The 25,807-nt window shown below is 32.4% G+C and overlaps 2 protein-coding genes across 2 annotated transcripts; both read left to right on the top strand.

The window, feature by feature from the left end:
- Positions 1-7,674: 7,674 nt before the first annotated feature.
- On the top strand, positions 7,675-15,068 carry LOC145578062 (alpha,alpha-trehalose-phosphate synthase [UDP-forming] 1-like). The gene is made up of 18 exons (XM_081635461.1): positions 7,675-8,014; positions 8,254-8,351; positions 8,498-8,874; positions 9,112-9,136; positions 9,252-9,353; positions 10,397-10,547; positions 11,296-11,384; positions 11,965-12,013; positions 12,257-12,357; positions 12,477-12,664; positions 12,778-12,901; positions 13,334-13,504; positions 13,587-13,709; positions 13,804-13,891; positions 13,974-14,104; positions 14,217-14,315; positions 14,727-14,828; positions 14,904-15,068. Exons 1-18 carry the CDS (start codon positions 7,675-7,677, stop codon positions 15,054-15,056), a joined length of 2,511 nt encoding a protein of 836 aa, XP_081491587.1. The 3' UTR covers positions 15,057-15,068.
- An 897-nt stretch (positions 15,069-15,965) lies between these two features.
- LOC145579247 (glutamate receptor 2.7-like) lies at positions 15,966-25,701 on the top strand. Its single transcript, XM_081636494.1, has 7 exons — positions 15,966-16,244; positions 18,891-19,303; positions 19,659-20,020; positions 20,135-20,681; positions 21,281-21,599; positions 23,033-23,430; positions 25,095-25,701. Exons 1-7 carry the CDS (start codon positions 15,980-15,982, stop codon positions 25,527-25,529), a joined length of 2,739 nt encoding a protein of 912 aa, XP_081492620.1. The 5' UTR covers positions 15,966-15,979; the 3' UTR covers positions 25,530-25,701.
- Positions 25,702-25,807: the final 106 nt, after the last annotated feature.

Below are 25,807 nucleotides of genomic sequence, written 5' to 3'. Positions count from 1 at the left end.
TTTTATTTAAAGTATTTTAATTATTCATTTTAACAAGTTTAGAAATCTTTTATAAAAGGAAAGTTTATTAAATTAATTATTTTATTTTAGTTGCGGTTTAATTTAAGAAAGTATTATTTTAGTAAAGTTTTATTAGGGAAGAGATTAGGAAAGATTAAGAAAGCAAAGTTTAGGGGAAGGGTTTCTAGAGAAGGGGTATAAATACTCAACACTTGAGGCAAATCAAACTTTGCCCAGAGTGGAGAAAACCCAAGGTAAACTTCTCTAGCTTTCTCTTTATTTTTCTTTTTCTTTTTCTTTCTCTTTCTTTTTCTTTCTCTTTTTCCCCCTTCCCCTTCTCGGCTCCACCTTCACCGCTGACCACCACCAGCAGCGGTGGCCGCCGGCCGCCAGCAGTGCCAGCCGCCGGCAGCAGGCAGCAGGCAGCCACCGGCGCTGGCAGCAGTCGTGGTGGCTGTCGCTGCCACCCACTTTTTCAAAAAAAAAAAAAAAAAAAAATTTAAAACTTTGTTTTAAAAACTAGTTTAATCCTAGATCTAATTATTAATTATGAGTTTTGTGATTTAATTATGATGTTTGATTATGAGTATCATGTAAATTAATTTTCAGATTTTATTTTTAATTGAAAAGCCCTAAGTTTTGAAACCCTAGGTTCTTGAATTATGAATTATTGAAGGATTATGATATACAATGGTTTAAATCTTTGATTAAAGTGTTTTAAGGCCTAATTACAGCAAGTTTTCATTAAAATATAATGCTGGAATTTTTAGTAGTGCATTAAAAATCAAGTTTCTTTAAGGAATTTCGATTACCCATTAATTGGGATTAAAATATGATGTTTTAAATATAATTTCAGCTTATTTTAATTAAATTATGAGGGGTTTTATGGTAGTATATATTGCTGGAAATTTGTGTAGAGAGGACTTTAATACTCTTCTATGATTTTAAATTGTAGGAGACTTCGAAGTGAGTGATTTCTATTAGTCGTGGTGATTTTCAGATCGTATACAAGGTACGTTCGCGTACTTAACATAATTGTATTTGTGTAGTAGCATGCTAAATGTGTTTAATTGATTACAAGTAGTATCATGCTAGATTTGTAACGGAAATTATGATTTGGATGTTATTGGTGATTGAATTATGAAGCATGATTTATTTGTGATAGATTAATGGATGGAAAATTATAGTTTGGAATATTGTTTATGAACCACACTTTTATTTATGGCATGTTAGAGAGCATGTTTAATTAAACTAAATATTTAATTTGGTTTGGAATATTAAAAGGGAATTTTATTAAGGTTCATATAATTTTTATTGATGCTTTAAGCATGGGAAAGGAGCTATGTAAGTGTCTAAGTACACGAGGAATAAATTATATATTGGTGCCTTAGTGCACTTAAGGTGTTTTTAACACCGAGGGATAGGATTTGTGGCGCTTTATGCGTTTAAGGTGTCATTGGCACCGAGATAGATTTAAAAAGGGTTCAACATTAAATACTATGTGGTCTCTAAGTATTCAAGAATTAAATTGGTATGTTTGATTGTTTGAATAATTATTGTTGATTGAATGATTATGGTTTGAGAGTCATCACCAAGTTTAATAATATGTAAATAACGTAAAGTGAAAGAGATTACGCACTAAAACTCTTGGAACGTATATACCTTGAGTATGAACATATGGGGGGAGTTATGTGACTTTATATTTGATCATAACTTCTACTAGAGTACCAGACACTGTACATTCCTTTTATTATTATTATGCGCAGGAATTCCGCCACTTACGAGTTGTTATTGATGCTGGCACGGTTAGCTCCCGTGTCAGTAACCTCAATTTATTGGGGGAGGCTAGTGGGGAAACCTGTTCGATGCGTAATCAACGCTAAATAAATTATGTAGTTGTCTAGTGAGAAGTTTTGTTAAATGTTGTATGCTTGAAAAATAGGTGCAACAAGGTAAGTTGTGTGTTGATAGGTAATTGCATGATAGTGTGTTAATTACGCTTATGTAATCAGATTTGCTGATTGTGTGTTTGTTGGCCTTGTCTTTGTCTTGGCCCTATGATGACCCATTTTTAATGGAGAGTAGTGGAAACAAGTAGAATGAAGCTTTTCAGGTGATGAAGCATATTCATGAATGGGTATGAGTGAAGAGCAAATCATGCTAGTTTCTATAAGTATATGATGTGTTTATTGCTTAAATTATTTATGATATTATTATTATGCATGCCTAACGCAAAAGTTTTGAAGTTGGTTTGGTTTTAATAAGGGTTTTAATAAGGGCCTATAATGGTTCCAAGTTGTAGGTTGATTTTATTTTACTTCGTTTGACTTTGGTTTGACTTTACTTTCGTTAGTTGACTGTTTAAGTTGACTTGTTTTGAATAGTTTTGAATTTAGTCTTTCCGCTGTGTGTCTTTGATAGTTGTCTTAGCCGTTTTCACGGTGACGGTAATGTCTTAGATATTCCATTTTAAAGTTTTAAACAGGGCAAAAGAGGTACTTTTAAAGAAAGGAATTTCTAGGGTGTTACACCCTCTATCAGAATAATACACTTGTTTGAAGGACACCATTCCTATAACCTAAACCTCAACCAGATAATGTTGCTATTATAGAACAAACCCTAAACACAAACCCAACACCTACTAGACAATCTACTAGACCAAGAAAATGGCCTTCCCATTTTGAAAATTTTATATGTATGGAAAGCAATGTAACTGAGCATTAGTGCAATCTTGTGCAATTCAGTCTCATACCAACTACTACTAGAGCCTTGAATAATACTGTTGCACAAGTTACTGAACCTGTTAGTTATCTGGAAGCTTCACAACATCCTATCTGGGTTGATGTAATGAAGAAAGAGTTGGATGCTTTAATTTCCAATAATACTTGGGAATTGGTACCCTTACCTAAAGGTAAATAAACCAATTTGATGCAAATGGGTGTTTAAGGTGAAGTTAAAGGCAGATGGGTCAGTAGAGAGATTAAAAGCAAGGCTTGTGGCTAAGGGGTTTACTCAAAAGTATAGTATTGATTACTTGGAAACCTTCTCTCCATTTGTTAAAATGGCCACAATAAGATGTATTCTGTTTGTTGCAGCAAGTAATCATTGGACTGTACATCAATTGGACATAAACAATGCCTTTCTTCAGGGTGATTTATCATAAGAAGTTTATATGAAAGCTCCTGAAGGGCTGGCTAATCCTAGCAATATGGTCTGTAAACTAAGAAAGTCATTGTATGGCTTAAAGCAAGCATCTAGACAATGGTTTGCAAAGCTTAATGCTGAACTGTTGGCTATGGGTTACATTCAATCAAAGAATGATTATTCCCTTTTCTTGAAAAAGAATGCATCTGTCCTGACAGTAGTAGCAGTTTATGTTGATGACATCCTTGTTACAAGATCAGATTCTGTAGAAATTGAGCATTTCAAAGCTCACTTACATGCTAAGTTCAGCATCAAAGATCTTGGTGTGCTGAATTATTTTTTGGGAATTGAAGTGACATACTGTCTTCTAGAATACTCCTAACTCGGAAAAAATTCACTAAAGAGTTGCTTAGTGAATGTCAGATGGATGTGTCAAAGATTGCTAAAACACCTCTTCCTACTGGTGTTAAACTACAGGATGTTGTTGGTGATTACTATCCTGAGCCAGAATTATACAAATCCTTGGTAGGAAAGTTGAACTTTCTATCTAATATTAGGACTGATATTGCTTACTCAGTGCAGACTCTGAGTCAATTTCTTCAGCAGCCTAGGCTTTCTCATGTTCAAGCATTGCAGCATGTTCTAAGGTATATTGCTCACACACTAGGGCAAGGTATTTTGCTCAGGGCTTCAAATAAGCTTATTCTCCGGGCTTTTTCTTATTCTAATTGGGCATCTTGTCTAACTACAAGAAGATCTATGACTGGTTATGTTCTTCTTCTAGGAAATTCCCCTGTATCTTGGAAATTCAAGAAACAGTCTACAGTCTCTAAAAGTTCAAGTGAGGCTAAGTACAGAGCTATGGCAGTTGTTGCATCAGAGACAACTTGGCTTGTCAGGCTGCTTGCTAATCTAGGTGTTACAGACTTGCTGCCTGTAACACTCAATTGTGACAATCAAAGTGCCATACATATTGGTAGAAATCCTATTTTTCATGAGCGCACTAAGCATATTGAACTGGATTGTCACGGAGATAAGGTTCTTGAGGGCCTGATTCAGCTGACTTATCTCCCTACTGCTGAGCAACTTGCAGACATCATGACTAAAGCCTTGTCTGTAGCATAACATTCTAAGCTTTCTTCCAAGCTGCTCATGTCTGAAGACTCCATCCATTCTAGCTTGAGGGGGGATGTTGATGATATTGCTGATTATGATGATGATTATTTCTACTAGAGTCATGCTTATGGCATGTATGCCACGTAGGCTGAGTTTGTTACAATGGAATCTTGCTGAGTCAGCAATTCTGTTAAAGTTTGTTGCTTGTAATAGAAGCTAATCATAGAGTATTATAGCTAGTATAAATATTCATATTGTAGCTATTTTTTCATTCTCTGATTTCACATTTAATGAGAATTCTCTCCTCTCTTTTCTCTCTCTAATTCTTTTTCTTCTTCATTCTTACAGTTCATATTGTTCTTCTCTGAATTATTATAGCATAATTCAATAATATGTGAGGGTTTTCTTTATTTAGTACAATAAATAGCACGAGTTTAAGACTAGTGTTTATAAATAACGAATGTGATCAATAACAATAACCCACTTGCTTGAGCATTATCAATTTATTTGCATCAGAATATAAGACCCACTAATCCACCTTTTTTTTTTTTCGGGACTAATCTACTTATTTAAACAATATTAATTTGCATCATAATTAGTGTAGTCATAGTGGTACATCCTAATTTAACTCTAATTAAAATTATAGTGTAGTCATAGTGTAATCATAGGGCCATGAGTCTTGATTTTAATAAAGTGTTATGAAAATGGAAGAATATACAAGAGATTATGAGGGAATTGATATGTGTTTATGTATTCCATGAATAAGTCTTGTGTACAATGGGTGTAGATTAATTTTATTGTAAAATAGTTGGTTTGAGCACAACTTTAAGTATTTTTATGGTAACTTTAACCACTTGAAGGGTAATTTTTAATTTGTTGTTGGTTTGAATTTTATTTTAATGAGTAATTTCTTATAAATACGTGATTACATACTATAAAGATTAATATAATTGATTTAATACATTATAAATTTTTTGTAAGATATAATTTATTAATAGAAAAATAATAACTTTTGTAGTATAAAGGGTAACTGGTAACTTTTAATACTTTTAACATAACTTTAACTCGTTTTACCATAAATCAACGTACACCGCCTTTTAGGATAATTTGTGTTATTCCATATGATGGGGTGTGTATACATATAATATAACTACAGCATGATTGGATAAGAATAAACCCTATATATAGAAAATATTCTAGAATGATACAAGGATTATATTATTAGGCATCCACATAATATCTCATAACACCCTCTTTCATTTTATGGCCTTTATCCTATACTTTTTTCTTAATTATATTATACTAGTATTGTGCCCCGTGCGATGCCCGGGTTGTTTATTGAATTTTAAAAAAAAAATTATAATCTATGCTTTTCTCACGATTTGCTATCTAGTAGGCTTGTAATGACTAATAATAACGTTGGTGAAAATGTTCAATTTAATACATTAAAAAAATTAAAAAAAAAAATAAAATTAGCAAAAAATAAACTAAATGTTCAAATCACGTTGGATTGACCCGAACCCAAAACTTTGGGCAAGGGTTGAACATTTCTTGACTCATAACCTGAAGTGACCCAATCCGAGATAACTCATGACCCATTCCTAATTGACAGGTCTCCATTCTATTAGATTGTGAAGTATATAATTTTAACCGATTAGTATATATTAAAAATGGATGTTTTACGCTTTGAACTACTTCCTACGCTCCAAAAAAATATTATGATATAAAAAATAAATTTATATGATAATTTTTGAGATTTATAATCTAATAATTTTTTAATAAAATTATAATTCAATTTGTACATATTGGTATTTTATTGATAATAAAATTCTAAACTAACAATTTTATCCTAAAATTCTATCCAAATAGAATTCTTAATTAACTTTTTTATCTTATGAAATCTATTTAAATCTATCCAACGTGACGCGACACTTGATGAAAAGTTGGAACGCCAAGTGTCACAATCTCGTGACCTGGTTAAAAATTTAGCTTTATATATTAGTTATATGATTTATTAATTCCTAATGAATTTTATGCTACAACTAATATGCCTAAAATTTGTAACTTTAATAATATCATCATACCTCCATCATTTTTTTTTGGTGTTTAGAAATTTTTAACCACTCGAACTATCCTTTACTCTTATACCTCTATCTTTGTTAACACAACATTTTATTATCCATTCTTTTAAATTGACATGTTATACTGCCAATGGACAAATTTAACAATTAATATTTTAACTTATTATTAACAAGTTACTAACATCAAAATTTTAATATTATACAAATATATATAAATATTAGATAGAGAAGATTTCAATAAGTTTTCATTAAATTACATTTATCATAACTACAATATATATTTTGAAAATATGTACAAAGTCAAAATATGTTAAAATGGAGAAGATATAATATATTGTGTACTTACGCGATGATTTACGACCCATACATAATACGAAGTATATGAAGTATCAATGGAAACTTAAAATTAAAATCTTGTTAATTAACCCATATATATATATATTGAGAGTGAGGGATAGCTCAAGTGGTTAGAGCTTCTCTCCCGATTCCAGGAGATTATGGGATCGATTCTCATCCCCGCCCTTGTGGCTCTCTAAACACCAAATATGTATATATATTTATATGATTTACTCTATATGTATTAATGTTTCGTTAACAAAATTAAAAATCTTATTAAATAACATACATTTGGCATTATTTTTATATATAGTTGATTTTAAACTCAACTTAATTTCTCAAACAAAAATATTTTCGGAATAACTCATATTTCTGCTTTAAAATTCCGGTGAGACCTTAATTTAAATTTTGAATTCTTTTAATTTGCTCGTTTTCTATCAAATTCATGCTTGAATTTGTTATATGTAATATGTAATATGTAATATGTAATCAGGGTTTAGTATTTAAGTCAGTGTTTTAGGTTGGTTTTGTGATGTATGATCGAATTCTGGTTATTTTTAATCTCCCCTGTTTAATTTGGATTTTTTTACAGTAATTTCGTAATTTTTGTTTTTAATTGTTTCAAGGTTTAGTTCAATGCATTAAACCCTTAATTTAATCATTAAAGTCTTGTTTTTAGGGTATATTTAATCAGTTATACACTGTCACCAATCTTAGTTGATAAAATTGTTCATACTGCATTTTTACATGATGTGTTACTACATTAATTCTTGTTACTTTGATGATCATATTATATTGCATCACCATAAATGTTTTAATTTTGTCACATGTATTAGGCTTGTCGAATTTGGTAGTGTAACTTGTGGAAATGCAACATTGTGATTGTTCTGATCCAGAAAATAACATGTATGTTCTGAGGACTGATTCTGGTTCGACTAATTTTGGTCTGATAATGGTTCATTTTGACAATGCAGCCTAACATTTGGTGTAGATTGCTATGGGAAGAACTTTGAATGAAAAAGAAGTGAAACAATTTAATTTATTTCATCACCAAAATAATGGAGGTGGTAGAAGTGAAGTTGATGATGTAGCAGATCATTATGGGGGTGAGATGCTATACGACGGTGACAATTGTGTTTCGACTTATGAGAAAGATCAGCCAGAAATGAATTTTGGTGGTACAATGTGGGGTGAGGGAGGTCAAGAAGAAGATAAACAGTCCGGCAAACAAAGATTGCTGGTTGTAGCTAATAGGCTTCCGATTTTAGCTACAAAGATGCAGAACAATGAGTGGAAGTTAGAGATTAGTGTGGGAGGCCTTGTCAGTGCACTTCTTGGTAAATCTCAGATTATATGCTGTTTATGGCTCATTGATTTAAATAATTGTCGTGATTGTAATTCCATTTGAAGATTTTGAATGTATTTGGTTCTTTTGTCTGCTTAAATTCATCCAATTGTAAGCTTGAGGCGTCATTTATTAAGTGTATATTGTTGCTTCATCAGTAAATCTTTATGATCTTTCTGAATTGCACTAAAGAGAGAAGATGGTTAGTAAATTACTGTGTTGTTTTTGTAGGTTTGAAAGATTTTGAGGCTAAATGGATTGGATGGGCTGGGGTAGATGTACCGGATAAAGCTGGACAGGAATCACTTACAAAAGCCATGGCTGAAAAGGTTTTGACAGTTCTAAATTTGTTTGTAGTTTTACTTTTAATTAGCTCCTGAAGCTTGTAACAAAATGGATAAATCTTGTGCTGATTTGCTCTAATATAACTTGTCATACATTTATCTCATTGTGTTTTTTGTTTTGGTTGTCACAGAAATGTATACCGGTTTTTCTTGATAAGGAAACTGTTAACCAGTATTACAATGGCTACTGCAACAAAATCTTGTGGCCTTTGTTACATTATCTCGGTCTTCCTCAGGATGAAACCTATACCTCTGAATCTCATTATGATGTGTATAAGAGGGCAAATTTGTTATTTGCTGAAGCTGTGGCCAAGCATTACAAAGAGGGTAATATTGTTTGGTGCCATGATTATCATCTGATGCTTCTTCCACAATATCTAAAACAGTACAACAGTAAAATGAAAGTTGGTTGGTTTCTGCACACACCATTTCCATCTTCAGAAATACAACGTACCTTGCCAACTCGATCAGAATTGCTGAAATCTGTTCTTGCAGCTGATATCATAGGGTAATGCTTTTGGTCTACTATACTATCAGATATGTTTGGCATTACATCCTGAATTTAATAATAATAATAATAATAATAATGCAAGAATTTAATAATAATAATAATAATAAAAATGAAAATAATAATAATAATAATTAATGAAGGTTTAAGTAATTGCAGCTTCATTGAGATGTACTTAAAATCTTTGCTAAGCTGCTTGTAAGCTGTTATCTAAGTATGTGATTATTAGGAGTTCAGGAAACATTCAAGCTTCCAAGCATTAGTATAATAGAGTATACAGATCAGGATATGCCCTCATATACAGTTAACATTTTACAATAAATGTTTGACAGCAACCATTCTGACATGCCCCTATCTTCTTTACATTTCTTATGCAGTTTCCTATAGGGATAGATGCAAACCGATTTATTCGAACACTTACACTTCCAAAGGTGCAAGAATACTTGACAAATTTAAGGGAGAGGTTTGCTGGAAGAAAGGTAAGCCTTATTTATTCTTGGTTTTCTATGATTATGATATTTGACAATGCCTGACATGCACAATTGGAGTTGATGCAAGTATATGGGTTAATATGACACTTCCTGGACTCCCTGTTAATTGTTCATAGGATCTAACTCTTGCATTGATATTTGTCTCTGAAGCCATCTAGCAGACCATGAGTTGGTGCCACGACTGCCACCTGTGGCAGAATACTGTCATTTTTTAGATGATTACAGCACATTTGTTCCAATTAATCATTCAATCAACTTCTATCAAATGACTTGTGAACTTTGCATTAGAGAGCTACTATGATGTTCTAACATGTGGATGCCTCATGCCATTCAATCCTCGATGTATGTTAGTTGCATTGGAAGCAAGATAAATAGCGAACTTGGTATCTTATAGAAATGAATCTAAATCCAGAAGAGCCTGTTTTAAGTGTCAATTGTCTGTATGACCTCTGTATTTTTATATTGATGGTAAGTTATATTCATAATTACTTTGAGGTCTAGTCCATGGAAGTATCTTCTTCTATTTCACTATTTGGAATGTTTGCAAATCATTTTAAATGGGTTGTGTATCATTTAAGCAACTTCACATGATTTATGGGAGTAGATACATTGGAACTCCAACATCTTTGGTTGCTCGATCTGTTTTATTTAGATTTAAGTTTTAACATTCATTGTGTTTGAAGTTCACTGCTCAAAGTCCAATCAGACAAATTCTTTAAGAAGTTTTTGACCTTTCTCTCCAGGTTCTCTTTGAAATATTTTCCCATCAATTTGAGGCCTTTGATAATTTGTTCGTGAGTGTCATGACTAATTGGGTAGTATTATAATATGCTATTCATTGCTTCCATTTTTAGTCGGAACAATCTTTATTTAACATCATTGCAAGTAAGTGATGGATGTTTAAAGAAGAAAAGTCACTTGGACTTGTATTTATCTCCTAATACATTTTTTATGTGCATTTTTTCTAGAAGCCTTTCTGATTGATCGACAACTACTTGTTACCTAATTCAAATGCATCTCCAATATGACAGATAATATTAGGCGTTGATCGCCTAGACATGATCAAAGGAATCCCTCAAAAAATACTTGCCTTTGAAAAGTTCCTTGAAGACAATCCAGATTGGTCTGACAAAGTTGTCCTGCTGCAAATTGCTGTGCCAACAAGAACTGATGTTCCTGAATGTATGCTAAGTGTTTTTCTTGTGTTTCTTTTTTCTAGCTACTTAGTTCAATCTGCTTCTATTTACTGTTAGATGCAAATTTTATGCCACTACCCTATATCAGTATGGGAGCCATTTTACACTTGGATCCATTTACACCTATCAATTAGTTGGTTACACTAGCAGCTCCCAAATCCTATTTCTTAGAATCCTTTTGAACTTCATTCCCACACCGCCCCCCCCCCCCCCCCCCCCCCACCCCAAATAATGATGTTATATGTGCACTAGCAGATGTGGAAGTCTAGAATATGAAAAACTGTAACATTGATGAAATTTAAGCACATAAACGGAAAACATACAAAGGAAAAACACTTCTTTGTATAATAATGGTGTCTCTGTGGTCCTTTGTTATAGTTTAGTTTATTAAGATAGACAAGTAGAAGTTGCCAGAACTGCAAGTGTTGTAAGATTTTAGTCATTCTATTGACTAGCTTCCATGAAAGTCGACTGCATTTTGTAGCGATGCAAGATTGTTTTTCCTAGCTTAACATAAGCATTAAATTTTGTAGTTGCAATGTTTTGGTGATTTTATTTACTATCCAATTGCCACTCATATGTATTTTCCGGTTAGAAAGACACTGTCTGTCAAATGTCTTTTTTATTCTGAATTATATGAAGTACATTGTTGTGCAAGTTGGGATTAACAGAACTGTAGTTGACAAAGTAAACTTTAGATATCTGATATAAGGTAATTGCTTCTTATTTTGCAGATCAGAATCTTAGACGCCATGTACATGAAATTGTTGGGCGCGTCAATGGAAGATTCGGAACACTTTCCTCTGTCCCTATAATTTATTTGGTTTGTTCCTTCTAAAAGCTTCAAAGTTGTTTATTATGCATGCATGATAATTGAGTCCAATGAATTCTAAATTTCAATCCCATTCCACCTTCAAATTATCAGACTTTACATAGCAAACAACATATAAATTATAATTGGATGTTGAAGTAGCATGTTCATCAAGAATATGAACTACTGAGTATTAAGCATCGAGAAATGGATTGTAATAACATGATAGTCTTGCTTGTATGCCCTTTTGTAATAATTAAACTTATTCCCCTAGTTACTATTGTTACACTTGTTTGATCAACTAGTAACTGTACTCTGTAGTTTTATATTTTCTGTGTTCCTCTAAAGTTGGTTTTTACCAGTTTAACCCGAACCTGATTCTTACATATGATGAAGCTAGCTTAATTTTTGTGAACAAGTGGAACCTTTCAAGAGCAATTAGTTCAATCATGCATAATTAGTGTTTGAATTAGGAAAGGAGTTTGTAAATATGGGATTATGGCTAAGTATCCCTTTAAAAAAAATATTTTTGTACATTATTTACATTGTTGTATGTCTGCACATTGAGTATTTTATTGTCTACTTTCTGCAGGATCGTTCTCTTGACTTCCAAGCATTATGTGCTCTATATTCTATTACTGGTACTCTTTCTTATCTTTGATTATGAATTTCTACTACTTTTTTTTTTTCTCTATTTGCAACATGTTTTCTTGGTTTTTAAACGTGTAATTTAGTAACCTATTATAGAATTATTACATCTGATTTCTCCAAATGTTAATATGGCATATTTCTCAACCAGCTTAATGTGTTGTGCAATGATTTATCATTGACCTAGTTGTTTTGTGCTGATGTGTATTTACTTATTTTGTTTACTTTTGTTTTAGACGTTGCACTTGTCACCTCTTTGAGGGATGGGATGAATTTAGTGGGTTACGAGTTTGTGGCTTGCCAAGCTTCAAAACAAGGCGTCCTCATACTTAGTGAGGTATACTAAGATCAACATTTTCAATTTTGGTTTAAATGATTTTAGATGGCATAGAAATATAAAAATCCGTTATTTTTTTAAATGAAAAAGTGTATCACTAATATTTCAAGCCACTTCAGTTTGCAGGTGCAGCACAGTCTCTGGGGGCGGGAGCCATCTTAGTAAACCCCTGGAATATTACAGACGTTTCTTCTGCAATTGCTTATGCATTGAATATGCCGAGTGAAGAAAGAAAAATGAGGCACAAACTTAACTTTGAGCATGTAACAATTCATACTGCTCAAGAGTGGGCCACGATGTTTGTAAGGTATGTGATCGATTGCATCATCACATGAATTTGTATGCTTCTTCTATGTTAATGTAATTGATCAATTAAACTGTTTTTTGAAACGTGTTTTGGTTACCATGATTTTTTATTAGGGAGCTCAATGAAACTGTTGTTGAAGCTCAACTACGTACAACACAAGTGTGGACACAGCCATTACTTCCAGTTAATGAGGCAATCGAGCAGTTTTTGCAATCTGATAACCGACTGCTGGTTCTGGTGTGTCACTCTTCACCCAGGCCATCAACCAATTTTCTTGATCCTGAGAAATTTCCCTGCGCACTTTAGATGGTTCCTACATAGGTGGGCCAGAACATTATAAATGGAAAATGTAACTAGACACATGAACACAAACACCTAAGGCTTGATAACTCCTAAAATTCTTTATAAAGAATTAGCACTGTTTGTTCAATTACCTTTTTGTACTTACACTACTCACAAATAGGGAAAATTTCAATTTAAGTATATAAACTGATCGAGCAGCAAAAGGAGTCCTGTGAAGATAATATGAAATAACGGAATTTTTTCTAGTTACCTTTGTCTGACATTGCCTTTGATAACTATGTTATCTTTTGCATCCCATTCAATTCTTGCATAAATGTCAACATTTATATAGCTTCTTTATGACCCTTTACCCTTGTTTAATTATAGGGATTCAATGCAACTTTGTCATCAGTCGAAAGTCCGATAGAAGGTGGTAAGATTATAGACTTGGGTTCTACCTTGAATCCGAACCTGCAAGAGCCACTGAGAAGGATATGCAGTGACCGTCAGACAACTATTATCGTGCTCAGTGGAAGCAAGAGAGATGTCCTAGACAAAGTATGTACTCTCCTCTCTGATCTGTGATAGCTGTGTCCTAATATCCTGTCAAAGTGTCAAGCATAAGTTAATTCTGTTTTAGGTATTTGATGGCTACAGCATGTGGCTAGCTGCTGAAAATGGTATATATCTGCGACATACATCAGGTGGTTGGACAACAACGATGCCAGAATTCTCGGGTATGGAATGGGTTGACAGCATTAAGGTACTACTGAAAAATCGTATGTATTACAAAGTACAAATATTGTATCTTGTATCTCTGGCTGTGGAGTAACTTTGGATCATCTGTCCCTTTTCAGCATGTTTTTGATTATTTTACAAAGAGGACTCCTCATTCATTTATCGAGGAACGTGAAACCTCACTTCTATGGAATTACAAATATGCAGGTATGGAGAAACTTGTTGAGGATTATGACTGTATTAATGATTCTAAGTGATTTTTGATTTGTCTGTTTTTTATCTGTAATAGATTCCAAATTTGCAAGGCTCCAAGCAAAGGACTTGTTGTTGCATCTTTGGACGGGTCCAGTTTGTAGTTCTTCTGTTGATGTTTATCAGGGCGCACAGTCTGTAGAGGTCCGAGCAGTTGGATTAACAAAGGTTACATTTTATTTTGGCTAATATGGATTGCTCTCGAGTTTTGAATGTTGTTTATCTGAGTGTGCTTCATTTAACTTCTGTGTGTTGTACTTACAACTCTTGTTGAATACAGGGTACAGCAATAGATCGTATACTAACGGAAATAGCTTACAGTACAGTCATGGATAAACCAATAAATTATGTCCTTTGCATAGGGCATTTTCTTGGGAAGGTATGTTCTCTGAACAGGACCTAATATATTCTTCTTCACACATGGGTTTCGCACTTTCGCAGAATATTGACAGTCCTGAATGTGTGTTCTATAAACTTCATAGCTTATATTATTGATTGTCTTGTTCAATTCAATCGTTGGATTTAGAGGATCTTAAGGGAGATTGTGTGCAACTACTATATAGTTCATATAGATCATAATTATATCTGTATGGCATGAATGTAGGTCGAAGCATGTCATTCTGTTAAATCTGTTAACTAATGAAACTGAATGTAAATCAGCGGAAATTCTTCTGACAAAATATGAAACGGCTTCAGAAATAAGCGTAAAAATAATGACATAGAGCACTTCTTTCTACCTATGATGGGAAAGTTTTTAAGTCACTAACTATCATCATCAATTGTCTATCAGGACGAAGACCTCTATTTATTTTTCGAGCCAGATTCTCCAGTTCAGCCTTTAAAATTATCAAAATCTAAGGCAGCAGTTGCAGGAAATGGATTAAAATCATCAGTTAAATCAGATAGTGCTGGTACTCATTGTCGAATTGCAACGTGCTCAACTGTGGAGAGTGTGGTGACATATGAGAGCACAACTGTACTAGATATCAAAAGAGAGAACTACTTTCCTTGTACTGTCGGGAGAAAGCACTCAAGAGCCCGGTATGTTCTGGAGTCGTCTAAAGATGTTGTTTCGCTGCTAGAGGGGCTTGCTGAGGTCTTACCACCATTATGTGAATGACTGCATAACTTAGGAGTCTTAGGACCAGAGAAGTGAGAATTAGATAAATAAAGAATAATAACTTAGGGAATGGTTGCATTCTTATGCGATTTCATAATTGATAGTTAGAACAATAATGGGCTCAGTGCAGCATTTCTCTGTTTTTGAACGATGCCTTATCTCAAGCAATAAAGTTCATTTGCTAATTTTGGTTGTCATTTCTTTAGTTCCTTCATTTTCAGGTCAATAGTTAAAATTGACACCATAATTTTAATTAGTTTAGCATGTCCAATGATATGCTTTTTCTTGGTGTTGTTCTTTATCTGTGGTTCCAAATTGCGACATTAGTAACATTCTTGATAGATTTGGTAGTTAATTAAATATCACGTCTCTATGACTATTATTAAAGGGCACGGTCAAGGTGCTACAGAGTAGTAAACATGCATTTTTGCCTACGGGTAAAAAAATAAAGGTCATTTGGATAAATAATCGAATTGTGCTAGTTCTTGTTAGGAAATAACACAAAAGATTTGTACCATAATCGAATTAACATTGAAGAGAATGGTTCTCCAAAATCATTTGACATTTCTTCTTATTAACATCCTCCAAATTAATTAAGACCCAATCTTACTCTTCTTCTTGCATGTACTTGCTCAACTATCTCCAGGAAATATCTTGGACAAATACTTAGTATAGTCTTGTAGAATTATTCTAATATAATTAAAAAAAAACTGGTATTTTCTTCTTTACATTTAAATTGCTAGCTTTTTTTATTCTGTGGCTTATACCATCTATACAGTCTATTCTTCATATTTAAATTTAAACTTACGTCTTGACTAGATTTATGTGTCACCCTTAATTCTTGATCATATACACTCGCTTCTTCTCTTTATCTTAAACTGAAAAAAGAGCCAAAAAAAAAAAAAAAAAAAAAAGCTTAAAAAATGGGTTTGAATGATGCAAATATATGGGTTGTTATAGGATTCCTAGTTATCTTACATAGATGTATTGTTGCTGCTAATGACGGAAACGCCTTGATGGTAATGAATATAGGCGTGTTCGTTGATCCGAATGCTCGAACCGGGAAGGAGCAAACAGTTGGAATAGAGATTGCAGCTGAGGATTTCAACAAGAAGTCTCAGAATAACAAGGTGGAGTTGCATTTTCGAAACTCTAGTAAAAGCAATCCTCTTCAAACAGCCTATTCTGGTAAAGTCTCTTTTCCAATCCAGAATTAAGAGGAATTTATATATTTCTTTTAGCTAGATATATGTATTGATTGGTTTCTATGAGGCTTACTACAATCTTGAAAAAAAAAAAAAAGAAACCAAAAATCTTTTTGTGGAATTTACATTTTTTGGCTGTTGAAAGTTTTTTTTTACTATGATGACCCGAATAAATGTAAGGCCCTGTTCACTTCACCTTAAAAAATATGCAGTTAAAATAATTTCAGATTAGTAAAATCAATTTAAGTTCAATAAAAATAAGGTCAATTCAGTAAATATAAGTTCAGTTCAGTAAAAATAATTTCAGTTCAGTAATATAATCAGTAAACTTAAAGATTAAATATAACAGAAAATTAGTAAAAATAATTTTAGTTTATCAAAAATAATTTCAGTTTAGTAAAATTAATTTAAGTTCAGTAAAAATAAATTAAGTTCAGCAAAATTAATTTAAGTTCAGTAAAAATAATTTCATTTAAGTTCAGTAAAAATAATTTCAGTTTAGCAAAAATAAGGTGAAGTGAACGAGGCCTAACTCTTTATATTGATCTTATGCTACTTTGTTAGAAACAATTATCATAATTGCACAATATATTTTATCTTAATACTACGTTTTAAATTGGTTGTTGTCTAATTAACAAAACCGGTGTTATAAGTCATTTTGAACCAATGCCTTTTTTTTTCTACTAATAACTACTTAACTAGTGAATTGACTTCAAATTAAATGGGGCAAAAAAATAGGGATAGAGGGAGTTCATTATATTTAAAGATATAGATGTGATAGATATAAACTAGTAACCCTATCATGTTAACTCTAGTACTATGTCCAAGGAGCAAATCAATCAAATTACTCCTTATTGTTGGGTTATAATTTTTTAAATACTTCAAGTGTGCGTGTTAATTTTTATATTTTTTTTTAAAACATAACAAACTACTCCTTATTAAACTTTCAAGTTTTTTTTTTTTTTTTTTTTTTTTTTTTTTTTTTAAGGGATATTAATGATAGTTTTTAAATGGCTATAATTCTATATTAAATCAAATCACAACCATTCATTTTATATTGACTAATATAAACCATTGATAAGGGTTTTTTAATTAAAAAAAAATGTTTAGTTTCTCTTGATTTCGAGTAATTATTTTTTGGTTTTCTTGTCAATCTTATTTGAGTTCTTTGAGGGAAATGGAGAGTAGGATTTCCTGCATAATTAAGTTCTGCAAATTCTTTCCTTACTACAGTAGTTTGTATACAAATTACGGAAAGAATTGAAGTCTATCTATAATAGATGGAAGAAGATGAAGGTAATTAGGTTTCCCCAAATTGATTGATTTGGAATACATACACCTGCATATTAGTTTCCATCATAATGCTGAGAAAATTATCTGACAAATCATGAACTTATTGTAAATAAAAGATTGAGAAGCAATTCTACTGTAAACAAAAGAAACTGACAAATCATGAACCTATTTATTTATTTTTTCTCTTAATTTTCTTTTTTTTTAAAAAAAAAAAAACTAAAAGTAATCTAAACCAATAATTCATATTAGTCAACATAAACAAATGGTTGTGATCAGATTTTATATAATGACCACAATTATATTATAGTCACTCAAAAGTCATCGGGGATATTAAACTTTCAAGTTGATTATAAAAGAGTTGTCTTACTAACGGCTGTAAAACCACAATTGAATATTCATGAAGATTGATTGTATAATTGACTAGTCCTAGCGCACAACAATCAAAGATCCTAAATTACGTAATTTAAGAAAACAAGAAAAACTTATTATACGAAGGACCACGAGAATAACATCGATAACTTTCTGGCTTTGGTGTTTTTATTCTTGGTCTTTCCAATTTTGTCGCTTATACATGCGGGGGTCAAGTGATTTCGCATTGTATCCACTAGAATGATGAATCCTTAAGACGAAAATATGTTTCTAAGAGCTTACATATGCTACTGGCACCTTTCTCAAACATTAGAAATATGCCACATTATATTGTTTGAACTCATGACCAACAATAATTAAGTTGAAAGTCTAACCATCATGCATTGATCGGCCAATACACTAATTTGTTTATAATACCCCCAAGTGTAAAAGAATGTTAGAGCTTTTGACTAGATTCCAATAGATTTTGGGATCGATTATCATCACTCACTCTGTGGCAAACTTAAAAAATCTCTTGTAGCTTAGTTTGTAACATATACAACTTAATTAAATTAGTAATCATGATCGAACCCACCAGTGGCGAATCTTGGTCAAAACTATTAGAGGGGCCGGAATTTGAATCTTTTATCTCTCACTACAAAATAATCACTATGTTCTAATATTTTATATGTGAAATAAGGTTATTTAAGTTCATTAGCTAATTTATTTCAAAAATTTACCGGGGGCCGGGCGCCGGGCGCCTAATGGCTCCGGTGGAAGGTCCCCCTCTGGAACCCACCTTATTAAACATAGCCCACATGTTAGTAACACTGCAATGACCATTAGAACGACTGCATTCTTATCTACTATGGAATTGGATACTTACATCTAAATTTAACCTAAATGTATATATATTTATGCATATTTATGAAAATGTTCTTACAAAACTTGGTGCTTTTATTTGTTTTGACATGTAATTGAAACACAGCAATTGAGTTAATCAAAGAAAAAAAAATTGAGGCAATAATCACCGGGACAGAAAACTCCGAGGAAGTGGCATTGATGGAAGAAATCGCGAATCAATATCAAGTGCCAGTTCTTTCTCTCGCAGCAGCTTCTTTAAGCTCGTCGTCACAAGTGGAAAAACACACTTTCTTGGTGCAACTAACCAACGATTATTCACCGCAAATTAATTGTACTGCGATGTTGGTTCAAAATTTTGGATGGAAGAAGGTAATCGTGGTATATGAAGATGGTGAAGATCTTAGTACAATATCTTCATTGTTGGATCTCTTCTCTAAAGAACTTCAAGGAGTTGGATCAGAGATTGAACATCTTTTAGCCCTGCCTCCTGTTGGTTCTGTGCCCTATTCAAAGGAACTGATCGAGGAGCTAGCTAAGGTACGTAATTAATGTAACCTTCAACGTAACAAAATTAAAATTGTCACATTTAAGAATTCGTTTGGTACAACTCATTTTGTGTATGTCAGGCCAGACCATGTGGCTGCTTATAAAAAAACGAAACAACCTCTATAACACTGACCAAGTAACCTCTGTAATACTGATCGGATAACCCGCTCAATATACAACGCTAATAAAGAAATAACCCCTGTAACACTAACTGAGTAACCCCTATTACATTAACGTAGTAACCTCCGGCTGACCATACGGTGTGGCCAACCACGTAAAAATTTGTGATACAAAAATAATTAAGTTATTTACTAGTAACACTTTCTATATTGATTTTCTTATGTAGGTATTTAGCAAGCAATCGCGTGTTTTTGTGGTCCTCGACTCTTCCATACCAATGGCGATTCAACTATTCAAAGAAGCCAACAATATGGGGCTAATGGGAAGAGAGACGGCGTGGATTGTTACAGATAGAATTGCAAGCCTACTCGACTCTCTTAATTCGTCTACAAGATCTTACATGGAAGGCACACTAGGGATCAAGACTTATTATGATGAATATAGTCAAAATTTCATGGCTTTTGGTCGTGCATTTTTATTGAAAATGATAGCAAAATATCCAAATGAGCAAAGCTTTCACCCTGGAATTCATGCTTTACGAGCTTATGATGCTATCACAACCATTGGAAATGCCTTTGAGATTGAGAGGTACGTAAATATATAATTTTTTTTTTATTGTTAATTTTTTAAAATGTTTGTCTAATACTTATAGGTGTTGTAAGGGTGCAAGTAACATCACCATGAATTACGTGAATGTAACAGGAAAAAACGCGAGGACTACAATATATCAACTTCATCAGACTCGTTAATGCATGAAATTTTGTCTAGTAAATTCACCGGATTGAGTGGCAAAATTTCGATAAAAAATACAGCTTTGGATGAAGATGTTATTCTGTATAGGATAGTAAATGTTGTTGGAAAGAGCTACAAAGAGCTTGATTTTTGGTCCCCGAAAATTGGTTTTGTTGAGAAATTAAGAGAGGAAGATCAAAAGGAAAATAGTAGTGAGATTTTAAATAAAATGCTAAACGGAATGGTAAATTGGCCAGGAGATATTAAACATGTTCCAATAGGTTACACGATGCCAAGTACAATGAAGCCCTTAAAGATTGGAATTCCTGGTAATCCACCTTTTGACAAGTTTGTCATGGTGGAAACTTTGAATAAAAACAAGACTACTTACACAGGCTTTTGCATTGACGTGTTTCTTGAAGTAGTCAAGATTGTGGAAGAAAGTTATGGTCTTCCTTTTGAGTTTGAAGTTTTTAATGGCACCTACGACGAATTAATTGACCGCGTCCATGACAAGGTAGGTATACTTGGAACTTGTTTTCTTCAACTAAAATAAAGCAATCTGGTGTGATTTTAATAAGTTTTGATGTGGTCTGATTTGATATTATTTGAATTTTGATAATCTGGTCTGATATGCTCTGATATGATTTATTAATTAGATTAAACTTTGACTGCATTTTAATACATACTAATTTATAAAGAGAAACATTATCAAATTGGATCTTGTTACATTCGCCTCATCATGTACTTTTCAAATATGTAACTTTCATAATTTTATTTAATATACAATTAATGATACTTAGCAATAAGTAAATGATAATTAAAAGTTCTAATCTAATCTGATCTGATCTGAATAGTTCTGATTTGGTCAAATATGATGTGATTTTATTATGAATAAGTAATAATTTAAGAATTTGAAACATATTGAACAGAACAAGTCCTTACTCTGCTCTTATAGACCTGTTTCATTACACACATTTGTCGATGCTTTTCTGTCATCATTAATATCTTTAATCACACATTTGTAAAATAAGTACACATTAAGATGATTTTCTGTCTCATTGCGTCGTATCCTTCAATTCGATATTAATTGGTTATAATTTATCATGATGGCAGACATATGATGCAGCAGTTGGTGACATAACAATATTGGCAAATAGGTCAAATTTTGTGGAGTTTACTCAACCTTACACCAAATCTGGGTTGTCAATGATAGTGCCTTTGAAATCCAAGGACTCTCATAAGGCAAAAATGTTGATGAAGCCTTTCAGTTGGAAGTTGTGGTTGGTTACTCTTTGCACCTTGTTGTATACCATGTTTGGTGTGTGGTGGATCGAGAGTCAAATTGCCAAAAATTCAGACTTTGAAGGGAGCTTGACTAACCAACTAAGTTCTGCACTTTGGTACACTTTCAGCTCCATTTTCTTTGCCCAAAGTAAGTATTTATATAAGGCTATACCATATACAAGTAGCTGTTCTCAAAAAAATTATTTTCATTTATCATCATAAATATGGAGTATTGTTTAGAATAGGAGTATCTAGATTAAAACAAATGGAAGCTCAGTGAAGATTTGTTTGTAAGGAAACTACTATGATATGTTAATTCCAACTGAACAAATTATAGTAGTGCGGCTACAGATATTAACAATGACAATAGCCATGTGCAAGTTTTTATAATTGGGCCCTTAATTTTCAAAGATATACCAAGTACATGATATCTCTAAAAAAAAAAAAAAAAAAAAAAAACTTAGGGTTTGTTTGGCATTGCTGTGGTTTTCTGTTTTTTGTTTTTCAAAATCATATGATAGATGTCATATTTTGAATAATAATCAAATTTATTTAAATCGTGATAATTTTGAAAACTGACAACAGAAAAGTGGAAACACCATTTTCTTGTTTCCTATTTTTGGTATTTGGTTTTCAAAAAAAAAAACTGAAAACTGAAAATAAAAAAACGATGTCAAACAAGCCCTTAGGGTTCGTTTGACATTGATGTGGTTTTCTGTTTTTTGGCTTTTTGTTGTATAAAAGTGTATGATATATGTCACATAATGAATCAAAAACTATTTAAACTTATTAAAATCATAATAATTTTGAAAACTGACAATAAAAAAGTGAAAATACCTTTTTCTTGTTTCCTGTTTTTGATTTTTAGTTTTTTAAAAAAAACAGGAAACTGAAAACCAAAAATGATTCCAAACCAGCCCTTGGTTAAATTATCAATTTTAAATTTTTTAAAATAAATCTGGTGATTACATCACTGATCCATATGTAATTTCTTTTTATTTAGTAGGATAAAAACTTTGTACAATATAAAATGATATCAAATTTGGGTACCCTGGCTTTTTGTTAGGGACCCTATGCAATTATCCATCTTGGTTATTCTCAATTCAATTTAGAAATGCGTACTAGTTAAGTGGAACGAGTGAGTCTGGGCGCATAGCGCCTATGGGCGAGCTATGTAAATAGGAGGGTAAGGAAGTAATTTTCGCTGATTCAATTTTTGTTTCTAGAAAAAGCTGACTCTCTAGTGGTACATGATACTATACTATTACGTACCATTAGGCATGTATAATGTACCACTAAAGTATAAGTTGTCTAAATATTACTTTTTGTGGACTATTACGATTGTAGTGGTACTTTTTACCATCCTATGTGTTTCAACTTCTGGAAAAAGCTGACTCTCTAGTGGTACATTATAATGTATCATTATGCATGTATAATGTACCACTAAAGTATAAGTTATCTGAATAGTACTTTTTAATTGCAAAATTGTCATCCTATATACGCTGAAATCAATAGGCGCTATGCGCCGAGACTTAACCAAGTGGCACATAATTATCGGAAATAATAATTTTCCTTTTGTAGGGGAGAACATACAGAGCAATTTAACACGCCCACTGGTGGCAGTATGGATGTGTGTGGTGTTTGTAATGACATCAAGCTATACGGCAAGCCTAACAGCAATGCTCACGGTTCCATTGTTAGAGCCAATTAAGGTGAGAGATGTTGAATGGCTGAAAAAAACAAACTCCAAAGTAGGTTGTGATGGGGGCTCAGTGTGGGATTACTTAGTAAATGTGCAGAAATTCAACCCACAAAATATAAAGAATGTTAGCAGCCAATATGACTATCAAGAATTATTCGACAATAATACAATTGTTGCTGCCTTTCTCGAGCTTCCATACAAGAAACTCCTCGTCAACCAATATTGCAAAAGCTTCACTAGCACCAAACACACCTTTGGATTTGGTGCACAAGGCTTTGTAAGTTACTACGAAAACTTATTACTAATACTCTTTATGTTCTTCGAGTCATTTTTTATAGCTTGTTGTCATACATTATAGGAATATTTGTCTGGAAGGAACATATATGTTCACTATTATGTTGTTTGCGGGATCTTGAGGTTGAAATCCGGCAATAATTAATTTTTTTCTCCGACGTTGACCTCTCATGTGACCTTAAAAAATGACCCCTCCTTTTTTTTCTACGATTTCCCTCCAATTCCTCCTTCTCTCTCTTCTAATCTCCAAATGGCATGGCACAAATCAAAATAAGGGAATTGAGGGAAATCATGGAAAATAAAGAAAAAGGGGTCATTTTTTAAGGTCACATAAGGTGAACACAGAGAAAAAAGTCAATTATTATCGGATTCCGACTTCAAGGTCCCCTTAAACAACAAAATTAATTTATAAGCTCTTTTTAAACCACTTTAAACATAATATATGTCCCTTTCAGACAAATTTTCCTACATGGTACATTATGACTAATTACAAACCACTAACACGTAAAATTCGGTTTTTATACATTTAAAAATAGTGTATATAATGCCTGTTTAAATAAATAATACACGTAGAAAATATAACCACGAATCATCAACGAGCTATGCATTTCTTACCCTATTTTTTTCTTAATTAAAGAATCTCTTCAATTTCTTTCGGAGGAAGTCTTGCATGCAATGATCTTATGAAAAGTTTTTGGATAAGTCAATTAGTTGATGATAAATTATATTCTGCAATGGATAAGCCCTAACTAAAAAGCTTGTTATCTCGAATGTTTCAAAGTAACCTTAAGATAGATGGAAAAAAGGTGACTTTAGACTTTAGAATAAAGTTGTGGTCAAAATCTAAGAGGACAAGATTCTTGGTCCTACAATGTAGACGATTGAGGTACCAAAAATTCCAAATGCCCCCAGACTTACTTAGAAGTTAAGAATTGTATGCTTGAATTGAACAATGTGTCATTTAAAATGATGTACATAGACCTAATCAAGGTTACATATAAGCTGCCAAATTTAAAATATTAATTATATTTTGTTATCCATCATGCATTATTAAAATTAAAAATCAACATCAATTTTAACTTACTAACTACAACTCTGTAGTATATATTAGTTGGTTAACCCAAAGACTTGGGATCAAATATCTTACACGTCACTGTCTTTACGACTTTTTTTACACAAACAACAAAGTACAATAACAATTAACAATTGATTTTATCTCTAAATTCGTACTCTATCAATCATTATTAGATTCTAAAATTAATTATCTCATAATTAGGTAATGATAAAATGCGTAAATGTTGAATACAACAATTATCTCACAATAATAAAATGGATACGTAGATAAGGTTGAATGTTATCAACTAAATTCCATAAAAAGTTAGGTAAATTATAGAGAACGTAACATTTTATTCTCAATTCATCAAAATCATCGAAAGACTCGAGATAAATCGTGTACATGTCAAAGTAAGTTTTACGTGTATTATTACTTCTTTTTTTTTTTATTTTTTTTTATTTGAGGGGAATGTTAATTATTATTACTTTTTTCAACATGTTTTTGTAGATGTATAAGCATTAGATCTTTAACCCTAGCTTTTTGATTTTTTTTTTTAAAATTTATTATTATTATATAATTCCATATTTATACAGGTCTTTCAAAAAGGCTCTCCAATAGTAGATGATGTATCGAAGGCCATACTAAAATTATCAGAGAATGGAGTGCTAAAAGAATTGGAAGACAAATGGTTTTCCAATTCTGAGTGTCCAACTTCCTCAAATGTTGTTGAGAGATTAAATCCAAAGGATTTTCTCGCACTTTATATCATATATGGTGTAATTTCTATCATATGTTTATTGTCTTCGGTAGCTTATATGATCCGGAGATATCGAGAAGCCATTGCAATTTCATCGAGAAATAGAAGCATTGGACATTGGACCATTTGGATGGTTAAGTTTTTACAATTTTACCTTGGAGGAAATCACAGAAATTCTCAGATTACACCTATTACGGAGTATTTACCAAGCGTCACACAAACAGATGATAGAGTTGGTCGTACGCTGGAAATTTCTACCCGTACTACTTAGTAATTAAATACATAAACACCTTTCTATGTACCGCATATTTACTATTGAATATATATGAAAACATTATAGGGTTGTTAGTGATTTGAAACTCTTTTGAATATGCAACATTTTAACGCGGTAAACTATTCATATGTAGTTTATTTTTTTTTTAGGAAAATTTGTTAGAAAGACATTTATATCTTTATTTTTTTACGAACAACACCTTATTATATAATCAAAGTGGTGAGGAGGGACCTGAATTGACATTGGAATATGGTAATTGACTTTACTTTTTCGAT

This window comes from Chenopodium album, chromosome 14 (genome assembly GCF_948465745.1).
Source record: "Chenopodium album chromosome 14, dcCheAlbu1.1, whole genome shotgun sequence".
Taxonomy (NCBI): domain Eukaryota; kingdom Viridiplantae; phylum Streptophyta; class Magnoliopsida; order Caryophyllales; family Amaranthaceae; genus Chenopodium; species Chenopodium album.
This window is presented reverse-complemented; position numbering and strand designations above follow the sequence as displayed.